Source organism: Chlamydotis macqueenii, chromosome 2 (genome assembly GCF_036417535.1).
Source record: "Chlamydotis macqueenii isolate bChlMac1 chromosome 2, bChlMac1.mat, whole genome shotgun sequence".
NCBI classification, from domain to species: Eukaryota; Metazoa; Chordata; class Aves; order Otidiformes; family Otididae; genus Chlamydotis; species Chlamydotis macqueenii.
In genome coordinates this window covers 9,959,311-9,977,310 of record NC_141557.1, presented here as the reverse complement: position 1 = coordinate 9,977,310, position 18,000 = coordinate 9,959,311, and the positions used below count along the sequence as shown (strand labels likewise).

General features: G+C 41.7%; 1 protein-coding gene across 1 annotated transcript in view; it reads left to right on the top strand.

The window, feature by feature from the left end:
• The first annotated feature begins 2,965 nt into the window (after window positions 1–2,965).
• PTPRN2 (protein tyrosine phosphatase receptor type N2) overlaps window positions 2,966–18,000 on the top strand; it is a 668,183-nt gene continuing 653,148 nt past the window's right edge. Inside the window, exon 1 of the mRNA XM_086741882.1 lies at window positions 2,966–3,098. Within this exon, the coding sequence (XP_086598008.1) occupies window positions 2,981–3,098 (118 nt within the window). The 5' untranslated portion in view covers window positions 2,966–2,980. The remainder of the gene's footprint in view (window positions 3,099–18,000) is intronic.

Here is an 18,000-nt window from a genome sequence, read left to right as displayed (position 1 = left end):
ACTCCTTTTTCAAAATTATCAAGTCCTGCAGTTTTGTTTGAGCCTCACAACATCCTTGACTTCAAGAACGTAGTCATTTTTCTAGATTTTCTGGTAATTTTCACAAATTACTTGTACCCTTTAGGATTTCTTTTTCCACAGTTCAGAAATTTATTGAAAACATGATAATAAAAACCACAATGAAAACAACCTCACAAGGTTGGTAGACCTAAACATGGATGCTTGATTTATTATACAAACTATTAAAAACCTTGGCACTGAGAAATGTCTTGAGAAAACGACTGTGAACCAGCAAGCAACCTGCATGTGTCATAACATATTATTTACACTGTGATACTGTTATTCATCTAATTTACACACACACTCAAGTCTTGCAGTTTTTACAAGTCATTAACAAAATTCATTATACCTCATACCAGTGACTTCTGTCTGCCTGCTGCTGGGGCTTTAAGACAGATCTGTGTGTCTTTGCTAGGTGCAGCCTGCTATGAAGCTGTAAAACACAACCAGGTAGAGAATGCTTTACGCTTGCCAGTCCTGACAATTGCTACTTGAGTCATTTCCAAACACCCAACTCACCTACCAATTGACTCCTTACTCTTTCTTTAACGCCTTACTCCAGTCTTTACAAACCTTGTGTACCCAAGGATTTCTTCCTGTCTTCGCTGAATGCCCTTTCTCTCTTGATTTTTCTCATTGCTTCACAAGCATTTGAACAAATGTCATTACTTTCCTAATCCTCTGCATGGAGTGGCTATGAGAATTTTAATTTTCTTTTAAAATCTGCATAGTATTTGATCATAAATTCACAGGAGCTACGCAAATCATTTATTGCAGAGCTGCAGTGACTTCCAGTAATACCACTGCTATTCTGTATTTTGACGAACAACTTGTTCTCTTGCTGTGCCTGCCATTTGCTCCTTTCTTACCTTCAGCTGTTTTGCAGTTCTCTGCTAATTCAGATGACCTTTTCCCTCATTCCTACTACTAGCTTTTAAAGCCAGATGGTTTGCATAACCCATGAGAATATACTAATTTATGTTTCAGCACTTTCATTTCTCATCTTGTCCTTTCCATGGAAAGCTTTTCCCTCCTTTTTTGTTTCTCCCCTTTCAGTGCTCAGATTTCTTTCAGAGTTGTCAGAATTGATTTTCCTGAGGTAAAAGGACCTTTTGGGTTAGTGAAACCACTCCCCTGCAAGATGTAAGCAACAGACTTCAAGGACAGAAGTGCTTGAAAAGACCATCCAATCTTTTTGCAAACCCTGGGCCAGCAAGCAAAATATTGCCTTTTTTTTTTGTATCTGAGTCACCAACTTTAACCACAAAGGAAAGGAGGTGACTTTGCACCAGTTCTAGAAGCCATGACTCCTTTTCCCCAGCACAGAGGCTCACACCTTTCCCATAGAGCAAAACTGAGAGTAAGAGAAGTCTGCAACTGTCTGTCAGGGCACCCAGGTGCCATAAGTGCCCTGTGTACCCTCCATGAGCTCCCATCTGGGTCCCGTGCCCAGAGCTCAGGGTAAAGCTCCCACGTGGGCGCCCAGCCTTGGTGACCACCCCACGGCAGGTCCAAGCCAGTCTTAACGTGGTGGCTGGACTCCTTGCATCCGTCCTGCTCCGGACGCGTTGGTGTTGTGTTCTCTGCCACCTTTGAGGTAAGCAAAGAGGAGCAGCTGGAGCAGGGTTAGTTTGTTCTCTGGTTTTTCATTATTTAGTTTTCCGGTGTATGGCAAAGCCACTTCACGTATTACAAATTTCACTCCTTTTAAATACCTTGAGTGTGAGACTGTCATGACTGTACCTAGTTAAAGCCAGGGATGAAGCATGCCAGGGAGTACAGTTAAGGCTCTTTACCTCAAGTATGAAGAAGATCAAGAGAATCTGAAACTTCAGGGAGGCACAGAGCAGATGTTGGGGTGATGGAGGGGGCTGGGACCAGCCATCACTCACTGTGTCATGGAGCTGGCTGTCCTGCTCGAAACCGCATCCAGGAGGCCAGAAGGCATGGCAGCTGTGCCACCTGGGCACAGCTACCTTCACTGTAGCTGTCTGGGTGACTGTGACTGCTGGGAAAAAGGCTAAATATTATTACATGAGTTTGTGAGGAAATGAGAGCCTGTGGACGAGGAGGGAGTCCGTGGGTTTGTGCCTGAGACTCCTGCTCCCTCTCAGCGAGTGCCGACTGGTTCGGGGACAGGTGGTGGAGGACGAACAGGTCACCTGTGGGGAGGTCTCCTGGGCAAATATACACATCTCAGCTGCGGGAGGCGAAGGCTCATGAAACCCTTCAGGATGGCAAGTAATTTTATGGGGAAAAAAATGGCGGTAAACAAACGACTCCCGATGAGGCCGCAGGGAGAACCCACCCGGCTACCGCGTTTTTCAGGACAAAACTTTGGCAGCGGCTGAACTGGTTTTACACACAGGTCTGTGGAACGAGCGCACCGAATAATTCCCTCCCCATCCTCAGCCATCTTTGCGGGGATTCGAGCGAGCAACCCTTCCAGCGGGAGGGCTCCCGCCTGCCCCTCGCCCGCCGCCGCAGAGGTCGGGCCGCGCCCGCAGGCCCTCGGCCCGCCCGAGGCGGAGCCTCTGTCAGGGCCCGTGGCCGTTTGGGGGCCAGGGGAGAGCCCCTGCCCTCACCCCGCCGGAGGAGGGGGCCGCTACCCCGCAATCCGGGAAGGGCCCTTCGCCGCGGCTGGGCTGGGCGGGCAGGGAGCGGGGGAGGCGGTGCCCTCCCCCCCCAGCCCGCGGCTGCCGGGCGGGAGGGCCGAGCCGGGCCGGGCCGGGGCGGGGCGGGGCCGGCTGGGGGGCGGGCGGGCGGTGCCGGTCGCTGTCCTGGGTGTTGAATCTGCTGCGGCTGCCGCTCGCCGGAGCCGGGGAGCGGCTGCGGGAGGCACAGGGCGGGCGGGCGGCATGGAGTGAGGGCTGGCGGCGGCGGGCGGGGGAGCGGGACAGCCGCCTGCGATGGGCCAGGCATGATGGGGGTGCTCGGCTCCGTCCTCCCGCTGCTGCTGCCACCGCTGCTGCAGGTCCTCGCCGCCGCCCCGCACAGCCAACAGCCCTCCGCCGGAGCCGCCGCCGAGGCGCGGATCGGTGAGTGGGGCGAGGGGCGGGAGGCGTGGGGCTGAGGAGGAGCGGGGCCGCGCCGTCCCCTCGGTCCCTCCGCTGCTGCCCGGGAGCTGCCTCGGAGGCAGCTCGACAGGCCCCCGGCTGCCGCGCCCGCACGGCTGCCGCTGAGGGGCCCCGTGCTCCGGCCCCGGACGACCGGCTTCCCCTGAGCGACCTCGTCCTAAGACCCCTCACGACCGGGTCCCGCCGAGGGGCCACGTCCTCCCGTCCGTCACAACCGGCTCCCGCTGAGGGGGGCCCCCCCCGGCTCCCTATGGCGCGGCTGCCCCCGGAGGGTCCCTGTCCTCCGGCCCCTCACGTCCGGCTCCCGGCCCCTCACACCTCCCGGGTCCCTCCTCTCCTTGCCGGTGGCCAGTGCCTCCGAGGCCGGCCCAGGGCCCCAGCTGCCCCCGTGGCGGTCCCGGCGGGGTCTCTGGGGACACCTCCGAGCAGCCAGTCTCGCCGAGTGTCCCCACATGCTGAAAACTTCCACCGAGGCAATCACAAGGCCCATAAAGTCGAGGTCGACCGGTGGGGAGTCACCAAAAATGCATCCAGCCTCCACATATTTAACCCTCCTCCCGGTTTAGTGGATTCAGCCGGCTAAACTGCCCTCATGTTTGGAAAGCACAGGAAATCCCCAGGCCACAAACCCCCAGATGCAGCCCAGCCTTTGCTGGTGTCCAGCTCTAACTCATTCTGCTGGAGGTGGAAGTCAGCCACCCTAAAAACACCCAGGGCTGTCCAGTGAAGATCATTAAGCAGCCTCCTTCTGTTGAGACATTCTCCGACCAACCCGTTCCTCTTTTGGAAGATACTGTCTGCAGTAAACATCCCCACCCGCTAAAATGACCCACACTGACACGAAGGGCTGCTGGAAACAAACTCTGTGTGTTTAAGATCAACGCTGTTCTCCTCTGCCACCCTCCCTGGCAGTCCTGTCCTTGCACTGAGATGCTCATGACCGTGTGCTGACCGGAATTATCTCCAGTGATATCTACTAATACAGTCAGTCTCATTTTGCTTACAGTATCTTTCCGAAACTCACTTTAAGTCAAGAAGGTCATAACATGGAGAATTTAGTATTTTTTCCCAGTTTAATACCTACCTAGAGTTGTTATGGAGATCAGAGAGCGAAAGCTAAACTAGCTGTCTCTAAGAAATCTTTTTTCAAAGACAAAAAAAATAAAACGACTTTAAAAAACAAAGGAAACCTCCCACAGAAGTATCAGTGCAATCTGCCTCATGTATGTTCTGTTGATTAAGAAAGAATTAAAATCAGCTGACCATGTTTTTAATGAGGCTTCAGTCAAGTGGCAATAAAAATGAGCTATTAAATGCTTGCTACAGTGAAGGTAGTGATGCAAGGTTTTAAGGAGAAATGATTTGGACAGGATATATCCCTCCCTCCTCTCTCCTGGTTGCTATAGATATAGACTGTTTCTCCTAATCTGCTGAGGAGAAAGCTTGCATAAAAATATTGAAAGTAATACTGTAATTTTTACCTTCAGTAATGCAATAGGCTATACATTGTGCTTTCAGACTAGTCAGATTTTTATTCTCGCTCCCTAAACATAAACTGCAAATCAGTCTGGGCTACAAAATATTTTTCAGCGTGTTGTGGCTACAGAACAATGTTTGTGTGTTTATCACTTCCCTGTAGCTTCCCTATGCTTCTGCCTCGGCAAGGCTGCCTGCCTGACTGCCGAGGCTGCCCTTGCGTGGAAGGGAATCGGGGAAAAGCAGGCTTGGTTTTACATAGTGACTCCGCTGGTCTGGGAGGTATAATTCAGAGGTATTCCATTAGCAGTAAAACAAGTTCAGCTTTTCTACTTCTTGCTGGCATAGGGAACTAACTGATATCTCACAGATGCTGGTGAAAGATGGGGAAGGATTTATTGTGTTTGACAAGATGCAGAAAAATGTTTGCATTGCTGGAAGTAAACCAGTTTCAGCTGTCTCTTCCTCTGGGAGTTCCTTTATTTCTTTTATTGACCAGTGTTTCAGATCTCATTAATCTTGAGTTCAAACTATTTATTATAATAGATTCTGTTCAATTTTACACGCAATCAGGAGATGCAACTGTAATTTTGCAAGGTATCTGAGTTTTGGGATTATCTGTGGTTATAGGTGGAAGAAGCTAATTTGGTTTCTTCTTGTGCACAGTCCCATTTTCTTTAATTGAAAATTGAACACAGATGCATTATGAAACCTCTTGTGCTGGAAACTGCTGTAAAAGCCATGTAATTGTAGAAACAGGTTTTTATTAATATATTCCCATTAAGTGTTTCAGAAAGTCTTCCTAAAACCTGTTTCAGGAGTAGAAGTTCATGACCTTTACCATTTCATAGGATGTTTTAATCCAATTTAATTCTTTTCCTCTTTTTTTTTTTTTGGTCAACTTTTGTCTATGCTTTCCAATATAGTAATCATCTCAAATGATGACTTATTTATTTAGTAACAGATTTACAAACTTGTTTAAGAAATTGGAAGATTTAAAGCTAGAGTTAAATAAGATAAAAGATTTGGGTTTGTGCTTCATCTGCCTATATAATCCGTGAGGCTTTGGAGATTGTTCCTGTGGGAAGATATTTTTATAATATGGTATTATCTACAAAAGCACCTATTCTTCAATTTCCTCACCTTTATAATAGCATTTAAAATGTGAAAAAATGAGGAAAAGCATAGCCCTTCCCCTCTCTATCTGTTGCCCATGTTTGACCCAGGAGAGAAATTCTTGTATTTAAAAAAAAAAAAAAAAATCATCTGAGTACATAGTAGTGTTCATTCATCTTTAATGAAACACTGGGGCTGGGAGTTTAATATTCTAAATAAATCTTTGTTTGTTTCTAAGACACAGTCCATTTAAGATTGTGGAACTTCTTTTAAGAAGTGTTTTACAAAGTAATCATCTGTGAACAATATATGCTGACCATGTTTGCAAAATTCCTCAGATTTCAGTTACTCTGCTCCCGCAGCAATGGTTGTATGGATTTTTTTTAATAAGACATTTTCTTATTAGCAAATAATTATGCTGAGGAAGCAGTTAAACTTAAAATGCCTTCCACTAAACACTAAGGAGTTACTTCAGTAAAAATTGCAGCTCCAACAGTTAAAGTATTTTCATGCAGTTGTGCAGTTTTTTAAGTAGACTAATCTGTTCAGAAAGTTGCAGTGGTATTTTATTTTCACATTAGAGAGGTTATTGGGGAACTTTAGAACAAAGTAAACTATGGACATTGTTAATCATGTTATTTCATTAGTCTTAAAATACCAATAATTTACAGCAGAAGTCATCTTCATACGTATCAGAAAAGAGAGTGTGCTTGCTGCAGTGCCTGCACATTGACCTCTAATGTGCAACATGATGCTTATAACCTTCAGTGAATATGAGTATAATTTTGCAACATAATTTGGTCTTTTGTGCTGTGTGCAATCCCATTTTTTGGTCTACATTTTATTCTTAAATCAGTACGTTAATATGCTGTGGAAATTTCTGGAAATAGTTGTTCCATACACCGTGTAAAAGGTTCCTTCAAAGTTGTATTTGAATCATCATACACAAAATTTTTGCAGGTCAAATGAAAAAATATTTCAGACATGAGTTAGGAGCTTCAAGTGATTAAAGCTGATCAGAAGTAAGAAATTGCAAGAGCAGGGACTTCATCCACCATCGGTGGGAAGTATTTCTTCAGTGTTGATTCTTAAATTACAAGAAAATAAAATAAAGAGTAGGATTGATGAAAAAAATACTTTTTTTTTTTGCTTTTGAGTCAGTGCTTTAAATACAATCCAAAGCGAGTAGTGACCGAGAGCTTTTGTTTATGGATGTTTCTTGGGAAATAGCAAACGTCTATCTTGGTTTGGTTCTTGTTGGGTAGATGTTAATGAACAACATTAACGTAACTGTTGTTCTCAGCCATCATTGTCAATTGTCTTGGAGATCCGTGAAGGCTGAAATTTTGCTTCTTGCCGCAGTTCTGAGCTGAGCTGAAGCTTAGCGAAGTCAATGTCAACCTTCCCATTGAGTTCAGTAGCATTTGGATCAAAATGCTGGTTGAGGCTTGTAGCAGACTGAGAAGTAGGGGAATTACAGTGTTACCATCTGTTCGGTAGATAAAACTCCCTGACTTTCCAGTTACGTTAATTTGGAACTTCTCATAGACACTCAGGTATTTTAATATAATGTTGATTTGATGTAATTATTGATGATGGTGTGTAATTTACGATATAATGCTAACAAATAAAAATCTCAACAAAATAATTTAATTAAGACAATGCTATGTGCTCGAAATGCGAAGGATTCAGTGTAGGAAGCTGTGTGCTTCCCTTCGTCAAAAGTATTTTTGTACATTCTAGAAATGTTTCTTAAGTGATCAGTTATGTTCAAAAGCAACTTGAAAATAGCTTGATATCAAGACATGTCTATCCGTTAGTTCCATTGAGTTAAAGGTAAGAAGTCATGTTTTTGACATCATGCCATGACTGTTCCACAATATCTTTTTACTATCTAACTTGTTTCTGTTCAAACAGACAGGAAGGAAAATTGTTTCTCTGTCGGTAAAAGGAAGTCATTGCAGGGTGCTTGAAAGGTTGTTTGTAGGATGGGATTTCTAGGGAGATTTTTTTTCTTTTTGGTTTACTCATGAAGAGAAAACAGACAAGCTTTTGGAAATACAAGCTCCTTTCTGCTTCCTACCTGAGTGTACACCTACATTTCTCTCTATTGTTTGGTGAAATAAAAGAGAATATTTCTACTTGTCTCTCTTCTTTTTTTTTTTTTTTTGCTACCAAGGGATACCAGTCCCAAAAACGTCATTGTACCACACCGTCATCATAGCATGCTGTCAGTCAGCCTACTGAGAGGAAATGAGGTTACTCCTAGTTGTTAGATCCTGGAATATTTGGTCAGTTCTGCTAAAATAACAAATAGGCAGTTGCCTGTGTACTTTGTTGCAGTGAACAGCAATGCTTGTAAACATCGGGGTGAAGAGACTGCCGTGAGTGAGAACAGGGCAAACTGCAGTCCCTGAAGGCAGTGGAGCCCACTGAGAAGCTGGGGGTTGAGGTCTCCTGCGTCGATCGGATTTCTGTTGGATAGAAAGAGAGCTTAAGAATACGAGCTCACATGTAGGTGATTACCATGGTCATAGGTATCCAAATCCACAAGAAGACCTTCGGAAGCCAAAAAGCTGTGTGTATTCCAACTTTCTGAAAACAATATATATTTTGGCCTTATCTCACTTACACTGTAGCCTAAAATTTAGATAAAATCTCTGAAGTTATTCTTACAAAACCAGTATATATAATGTCCTGCTAAAATCTGTTGGAGTTTACAGACAGATTCAGGAGGGAATTCGATAAACATTGGAGAAAAGATCAATCTGGTTTTGGTAATAAATTTGGCAAAGGAGGGAAGGTATCCAGAGGCGAAGTCTGCTGCTAGTCTCCATCAAAGACAGGATGCTGAGCTGGGTGTATATTTGATTAGGCTCAACATGGTCATTATCAATAAATCTAGGAAGGCAGTAAGTAACAGTGTTGCTGGTGAAATAGTTTTGTGTTTGCAAATGAAGAATAAGCAGGTGAAGATGCAGATGACGAAGAGCATGTTTGCAGGGGAACAATCAGATGGGATGCGAAGGAACAGAGGCATGTTGGGAGTGTGGATGTTTAAAAGAGGGAAGGAGAAATGAAATGTTTAGTAGAAGTAAAATTATTGGAGTTGGAGATCAGGCATGGAGATTAGTGAGTTGTACAGGATCTGTAAAGATGTAAACTGATGATTAGGTGGAATTGCTTCTTCTCATGGAAGAGGCAGCCAAATGCAGCAGCAAAACTGAGATGTTCAATGGACCAGTTTGAGGCATGAGAAAATGAGGCAAGGTGACAAGAAGGAAAAGGGATTCACAAAACAGAAATATTAATTCATTAATTTAGGCCAAAGCTGTGGCAAAAAAGGGAGTCAGGAATCATTTAGACTATGAGAAACTGCTCTGGGAATAGAACAAAAGGGTTTATTTCTCCTAATGTAAGGGATGGGATTCATCTAACTAAATGTAATTATTTGAGCTTATCACTCTAGGCTTCTTTTAACCTATATCTAGTTTATAAATTTTGAATAATTTTACCAAAATGTACATATCGAACATAGGTAAGAGAAATGTCTCCTTGAATGCAGCTATTGCTTTCTGCTTAATATTATAGAATCATAGAATGGTTAGGGTTGGAAGGGACCTTCAAAGGTCATCTAGTCCAACCCCCCTGCAAGGAGCAGGGACATCCCTGACTAGGTCAGGTTGCTCAGAGCCTCATCCAGCCTGGCCTTGAAAGTTTCCAGGAATGGGGCCTCCACCACCTTTCTGGGCAACCTGTTCCAGTGTTCTATAACCCGCATCGTAAAAAATTTTTTCCTAATTTCTAATCTAAATCTACCCCCCTCTATTTTAAAACCATTACCTCTTGTCCTATTGCAACAGGCCCTACTAAACAGCCTTTCCCCATCTTTCTTGTAGGCCCCCTTGAGGTACTGGAAGACCGCTATCAGGTCTCCCCGGAGCCTCCTCTTCTCCAGGCTGAACAGCCCCAACTCTCTCAGCCTGTCCTCATAAGAGAGGTGCTCCAGCCCTTTTATCATCTTTGTGGCCCTCCTCTGGACCTTCTTCAACTGGTCCATGTCCTTCTTGTGCTGGGGGCTCCAGAACTGGACACAGTACTCCAGGTGGGGTCTCACCAGGGCAGAGTAGAGGGGGAGAATCACCTCCCTCGACCTGCTGGCCACGCTTCTCTTGATGCAGCCCAGGATGCGGTTGGCCTTCTGGGCCGCAGGGGCGCATTGTCTTAATACGTTTTCCAAATTAGGGTGAATATCCGACTGTAAATATCTTTGTGGTAGGTACTGCACCTTAGCTATTCAAAAATCAGATGCTCAGGTTAAACTTGGGGAGAAGTAAGTGTATTTGGAGAGTGGTTCACCTGTCTGTCCCCAATGAGGGGAGACTAATGAAGCAGCTTACACTAAAGTTAGGTTGGTTGAGGGTCACCTACTACGTTACTTCAAAACCACAGGTGTGACTTTGAGATACAGAGGTCTTGCAATAAGCTGTTCAGGGAGGTCCCATGAGTAGTCGGGCAGGTGGTCACAGAAGGGACTGAAACAAGGGGGGAGGCTGAAAGATATTAGTAGTCCTGGAAAAAAATTTCTCTGAGAAAGTCACCATCTGGTAATTGCCACCAAGTGAAGGTGACCTCTGAATGAAACAGAGGAGAAACAGGCATAATGGAATGAGCAAGTGTAGGGAAAAAAGAACAGGAGGTCTGCAGGTAAGATAGACAAATGGTAGGGGAGTCTGGTACTGGAGAGCTGAAGTAAGAGACCCATGAGAGGCTGACCAGCTTTGGACAGCTGAGAGAAAGCATGAAGGGCATGGAGGTTAATGTGTACATAGGATTACTGAGTTTTCTTACGTGAGTTTTATGGGCTTTACTTGTGAGGGGAGTGGAAGGGCTCTATTTTTATCCCAACCATTTCACAGTGTCGATACATTATAGCATTCTCAATAACAGTATGCCATTCAGAACAGCTGTGCTCACCATAAAAGTTGGGAACTTCTTTTCTGAAAAGATTAGAGGGGCTTAGCTTTATAGAATTTATTCCTTTTGAGAAGGAATTTTTGAGAAGTAAAGTAGCTTAGTAAATTACTGCATCTTACTGGGTTTTTCCTATAGTTTCTTTCTGTGAAACATACTTAAAAACTAAACATAGTTTGTTGATGCACAGTCTCTCTGAACAGAGAGTTGGCACTTAACATTGCGTACCTATTTTGCTTCAAACTAATATGTTGACAAAACAAGTTATTTTAAGGTGTAGAAATCAGTAACTAGAAGTTTTATGGGAAGTACAGCTGGTTGTAGTGGGTGTAAGGTCTTTCCTTTCAGTCATAGCTTAGCAGCATGCAACAATGGTTACATAAGCTTGAAATCACAGCCAACAAGTAGAAGGTAACGCACAGAGATAAATGTGCCTCCCAAAATGTAATATACTTCCAGATGTCCTCATAGAAGAAAATGCAACTGAGACCAAACACACACTATATATTGTAATAAACTTATAAAGTTCAACAAAAGGCAGGAAATATCCAGATACGTGTAAAAAACCCATTTTTACCGCCTCGCCCCCAGTTAATCTTTGATCTCTCAGGTTTGAACCTCAACAAAGTCTACAAAATACCTTACAAAAATCAATCTTGGATGCTGAAAACTGATAGATATTTTGAATTTCTGGCACAGAGAAATCTTCTGTTCTCATTATTCTGCAGAAGATAATTACCTGTCTGTCAGTTGGTGTCCTAAAAGGGCTAAGGATATTGCAACCTCTTCTCCTGTTGATGTTCTGCTCCGCACCAGGAGGGCTATCTTTTCCCTACAACTGTTTTAGTTGGTCAGTACAAGTCAGTTAAACTCAGAGCAGTTGTTTCAGACAACTGTTTTACTTCACCTAGAAGGTCATGCCTCATCTTCAGGCCTGAGGAAGAGTTTGTGTGTTAAGAAATTTTCTGCCTTTTTTGAACTGTTGTCTGGCTGCAGCTTTGCAGTACAGGATGTTTGGCAATAACAAGTTTATGGTATTCTTGCCAGTGACTGCTTGATATTGCCTTTGTAAAGAGTATTGGTTTGGCTCAAACAGCAACAAAAAATGGATCTAAACCACAGCCTTGCTCACAAGCAGTGAAAACAGTGCTGGCATTAGTGCTGGTATCCATGAAATGGGAACAGGGAGATGGGTTTGGGGATAGGATTAGTTTATGCCACTATTGCTCTGAGCTCTCCATGGCATGGAACTTTGACTTGTGTCCTTATGAAAGGTAGTGTCCTGTTAACCTGACCTCTCTTACAGAGCTGATTTGTAAGTTAGACATTAAATTCTAGTTACTCTTCAGTGCTGAATTAAAAATGTGACATCAAAGCTCATAACCCTTGATTAATGCAGATAAATCACCACCAAAGAATGGGAATATCTGTTCTGTTTTTTAAAGTATGTATGCATTCTGGTGTATTTCTCTTGGCAAAATGATTTGGTGTAAGTTTAGTTTAGATTGTGGAAAACTTAATATACTTGCTGTTTATATTTCAGCTTTATTTACTATCTGATACGATAGATGTTAGGCTATCAAATATCTTCAGTGAACTATTACTCATAAAACCTTCCTTCCTTTTCCAGATTTTAGCACAGCTCAATATTCTTAGTATGTAGCCAGTGCAATGCCTTACACTAGCAAAATATTATAACCAACATTTTCTGCGGCATGGCCTCACCTCTCATCCCAGCTTCTTAGCTAAAGACTCTTACTTTCATGGTATGACCCCGAGGATTATAGCAGCTCCTTCCATTTGCTGGAGAAGGCTGTATCACTGGTGAGTATCCCACTTCTTACTTATGTCCTGAAGGAAGAAAAAAAGGAGGAGAAAAGAGAAATTTGGGAATTGTACATCTGTCATGACTTTCTGGAAATAGCTGGATATTGATGAAGACAAGATACCAAGGTAAATATTATCAAGCATTTAGGTAGGTGAAGGCATCTGGGAGTTAGCGACACAGTTGACAGAGATAACCTCTCCCCTCCCCCCCAGATTCTTCGGCACAAGATATTCCTTTTAATTTTTCAATATTTGTTTGATCCATATTGAAGAAATGTATGGGTGTTGTTTTTTTTTTTTTTTTTACCCTTGAAATCTGGGGTGAGATTCTGCAATCTTCCCTTTCCTCAATTACGAAGTGAAATTACAAAGTTGTTAAAATATTCTTGTTAGTACTACCTGTCTGGAGGTTTATTTTGGTTAACTAGGTCAGCTCATAATTACAATTTACCAGCATACTTTACAAGCAGGGGATGATTTCCAAGGACAAAGGGCAGCTGTAAAAATTGAATATTCAAAATAAATGCGACAATAATGAAAACAGAAATTTTAAAGGAAAAAACAAAGTTAACTGATGCTATCTGGTGAATTTCCATCTTAAGAGCTGCAGAAAAACAGAACAATCATGTTCTTTGGGAGCAATCACTCATACTCTTAGTATAAAACTTATAATGCTGTAATCAAATAGCATTTTAAAAGCAGAATGGGAAGGTTGTTTTAGTACTATGTCTGTTTGGTTTTATGCCGCCCAACAAGACAAAGACCTACAGTTGAGGGTTTTGTTTTGTTTTTTTTTTTTCCCTGTCCATTTGCTTTTGTTTCTCTGAGTAACACCTGCTCTAACGAGTTTATAATCTGAAAGTAAATAACTGAGAAGGGAGGAGGAAATGGACACAGTGCACAGGCTTGAGAATAAACAGCTGTCAAATGGCTGACATTTTAGAAAGTAGAACACAGGGCTTTTATGAAGGATCTGATTCAGCTTGAATAAAGGAGCTGATCACACCCGGTTGTCAAACTTTCCTAATTAAAGAATTACTTGAGAGAATTTTAGAACAATACTTTATCATCTTCATATTATGGAACAATTTTCATAGTTTAGCAGATAGGGAAGAGCTCTGAAATGATCAGCTGCCCCGTGACGGGGTGGATACGCAGGTTGTTAAAAGGAGCATGGTTGTGCTTCTTTCTCTTAACTTCCAGTTTAGGGAGGTTCATGCCAGAGAGACTAAACTAAATAGTGGTGCATGTAAAGGGGGATGAGTCTCACCTAAGCCTCTGCATGAAGTTGCCAGAACAGAATTTGGGTGTACATATGTTTGACTACCTAACACTTCTTTAACAAGATGGGCTTCTGATGATTCATTATCTTTATTTGGTCCATTCAGTATGAGGATAATACTAACTTGCTTTTAGATGAAAGTTCATCACTGCACAAGGAGACTCTGCTGTCAACAGAAGTATCTATAACACAGCCCTTCATGAATAGCTTCACCAGTTTTCCTGAAGTTGTTTTTGTGTTTGGTGTAAGTAAGAACAGTTGCAGGTTCAGTTCCTTCTGATGTCACTGACGTTAGTCCAGGGTTCCTGGATTGAAGGTAATTTGAGGCATCAAATATTTGAATAGGGCTTGCCTAGGGCTTGTTCTATAGAATATGTTTAGTTCTGTTTAAGACAGATTATTAGCAAATAAATGTTTGAACATTTTCTTTCTAGTAGATTTGCCGTGGTCTCTGATGCAGCCTTGCTGGGGAGCTCCCATCTTTTCATGCTAGTTGACAAGGACACTTTGCTTAACTCTTCTCAATTAAGAGAATTCTTATTGCCGAAGGATAGGCTTTGGTAGTTTGGTGGTGTATCCTCTTGCAACCCTGATGCTGCAGAATGGGTGTGAGTGTTCCTTTCTTTGGGATTGTCACTCTCTGGAAAACAGAGGGTGTGGTGTTCTGTAGTTTGCCAGCCGCACCTAAGTCACTCCTCAGTGTTAGACAATGTTTATGTACAAAAGAAAAGAAAGAAAATATTCTAATCTATGCAGAGTTCAGTAAAACAACTGTTATATGAAGGTATAGGTGCAGAAAATTATCACATACCATTCTTACACCTGTAATCCTGGTTTGGCTTCACCAGACTATCAGATTAATCTAATTCTCAGAACGCTCAGTGAAATTTCCCAGAGACAGATTATTTTTGGTCAATTTTTGTCCTCCAAAATGGATACTGATTTGTGAAGAATCTACATTTCTACTGTGATTTCTGTTGAGCGAAGACTCATTCATACCTGGGTTGTTTTTTTTTCCACCTTCCAGTCCCTTCAGCTCTTGTCAGCTGTGCTAACAGAACTGTGTTTGACCAGCTTCACCCTTGCCGTGTAACCTTTGGAAAGTGCTTCCCGGTTATGAGATGTCAACTAAATACCAGTTTGTAAAAAAAAACCCAACAAACCATTTACAGACTGCAGATATGACATTTCCGGTATACACGTTAAATAAAATAATTTCTTATAAAGTAAATCTTCAGAAATGAATTATACAAATATGTATAAATGAAAGCAAGGAATGTTGATAGAGACCAGATATGTTAGGAAACACAAAAACAGAAAAAAAGGGGGAGATGGAGTGTTAGGAATAAATAACCTTTAAATGTGGCAAGCCGAAAGTCAGCGTACTGTAGTGATCTCTGTTATATTGGAGTCAGTATACAATGTCTCTTTTTCCTAGTATTTGTAAGTAAAAAATCAATGAGCTGGCAGCTCTGTTGGAAATAGATTAATTTAATTATGTAGTTTCTTAACACTAGTTCATTCCACAGTGCTTTACGTTCTATTTATTCATAGTCTATTTTTAGTCGCATTTTATTTGTGAATAACATATGTCAGGTATTAGGAGGATATTTTTGCACGTCATAAATCACAAGAGAGCTGTTTCTATAGTAGTTTATTACCTGAAAGCTATGATTAAGTCTATCTGTTTAATTTTGGTTCTGATTACCAATGCAAATACGTAGGCATGTGCCTAACCGTAGGTAAGTGCGATTGTCACTTGGTAAATGGGACTGTTCACCCCTTTTGCTTTCAGCATGGGAAAAAAATAGGTCACAGTAGTTTTGATTATATCTTGAATTTTTGTAGAATATGAACTTTTATTTCATATTTTTTTGGCACTTGAGCACTTTAATGGCATGAAAATTTCACACACTAGAAAATTCTGTAATAACAAACTTCATAGTACTGTCATCTGTGTATGTTTTTAGGGTTACTTAAAGAATTTGTGGCATTTTGAAAGAAGATAATTAGAACAGGGTTTTCTAAATGAAACTAGATAGGAATTCCTCAAATTACTTTGAAACTGCCATTTGGAGTGCCTTCTGCAATAACAATGCTTCATGCGTTTCATTTACTTCTTTGAAATTGATATGGCACACCACTTTAGGATGAGTTAGAAGCTTTGGTTTTCATTCTCCTATGATGAGTAGGTATCTGGTGACATCTGGGAAGGACTGTAAAAACATACATTTGAGAAGATGCAAATTAACTGAACATTTCTCTGAAACCAGATTGGTGCCAAAAATTCACTAACTGATGATTTACAACTGCATGATGACTGAAAGAGGTTATTTCTCCTTTTCCAGAGATGATCCCCTCTATGCATACTGTCAACTCTCACTCAGAATAACTTTAACTTTGGACCTTAAGGATCAGTGAGAGAGCACCAGATATCATGTAGCTATAGAGCAAATAAATATAAATTCCTTTTATAATCCCCAGGTGCCTCATGAATGAATTTTGTATTCACTCTGCAGTTTCTCAGTTCATATATTATCAATGTGTAGTTATTCTCCATGTGTGAGAAATGGGAAATAGCTTTTTATTCCTGGTCTCATCTCAGGAGGTGCAAACTTATATCTGCAAATATAATTTTTTGCAAATCTAAGCTTTTTTTTTTAAATGAAGATGATATGTTCCTATAGGATAAAAGATTATTAGGAAATTTCCCTTAGAGGCAATTGAGAATTCTCTCCCCAGAAGAGAGACTACTGAGTGGCTAAGGGGAAAGAAAGTAGGACAGACCACAGCAAGCGAGAAGTCATTATGGAAATAACTAAAAACTTTAGTTCACCTTTTCCATTGCATTCGTACCCGTGCTGAATATAAACTTGATTTCTCTGAAGAGCTTTTCTATGCTTTTTAACTTGACCTAGAACACTCTTAAGACGGTGTTTAAATTTAAAGGACTTGTTAGGAAGACATTACTGTAGCAACAGTAAAGTAATACTTTCAGATTTGATAAAAAGCTTTAGTGTCCTTCTTGACGGAATCTTTTCCAGATTTCACAGTAAGAATTTTTTTCAATGTCACATATGATGTTTGTGGAATCAATTATAAAAAAAATAGTCAAGGATGATTTCAGATAGTGACTTTTGGTTTTAAGAATCTTACCTATAGTAATATTTTGCCGTTCCATTATAGGAGACTTTAAAAGATTGATAGATTGAAGATTCTCTTTTACTGCATGTCTGCTGAGGACACATCTCTCTTGGCAGATCAGCTCTCCAGGCTGGTATGAGGCCTGGTAGACTTGATGGCTAGTGGCGAATGCTTGGCAAATGGGTTGGTGTACCAAGGTGAGTGCCCTGGTGTATTGCCCCATTCCTACCCTCTTTTCTTCAGCGACTGCTACTGATCACTGTCAGAGACAGATTTGGTCTAATCTGATACAGCACTTCGTATGGTTTAGTCCTAAGAAACTTTTGACTAGAGCAATCTGAGTAAGCACGAATAGCATCCTCCTGAATAGTGCCTGTGTTCCCCTCTAGACTGATGGGGACAAGAGACTCGCAGTCCTGAGGGTGTTCTGACTCACGTTAGAACAATTCTGAAGTGGAAAATTATTCTAGATGCAGATATACACACACTTTCCTCAAAAGAAAAAAAAGTAATTGTGAATTCACAGTAATTGTGAATTAAAAATTATGCTAGTATTTGCTCATTAGGCCCTGAAACACTGATATTTTATAAGAAACAAAATAAAGTGGATTTTTGCTAGTAAGCTGCTAGTACAATGTTAAATATTTCTAGCCACTGGGGGCAAAAAATACACTAGGTTAAATAGTTTTTTTTTTTTTAGACTTGTGTTCCAACCAGAAGTCTCTAGTCTATATTAAAGTGCTGCTGGGTTTCCATTGCTGTGGAAAGTACACAAATAACTTTGGTAGCAGAAAAAGCCCATGCCTTTGGATTATACTTTGGATTTTGGTACTGATGAGAAAGTGTGAATGGAAAGATATTACGTCAAGATAGAAAGCACATTTCAAGTAGTATGGGCTTTTGAGCTGGATCATGTTCCCACTTAAGCAATACCATCCCTTCAGCCGTCTGCCTGTTGCAGGAGGCAGCAATTCAGAATTTGTGTTCTTCTAATCTGGAGTACTGTATTTTGCCTATAGAGAAATATAGATATAATTAACAGAA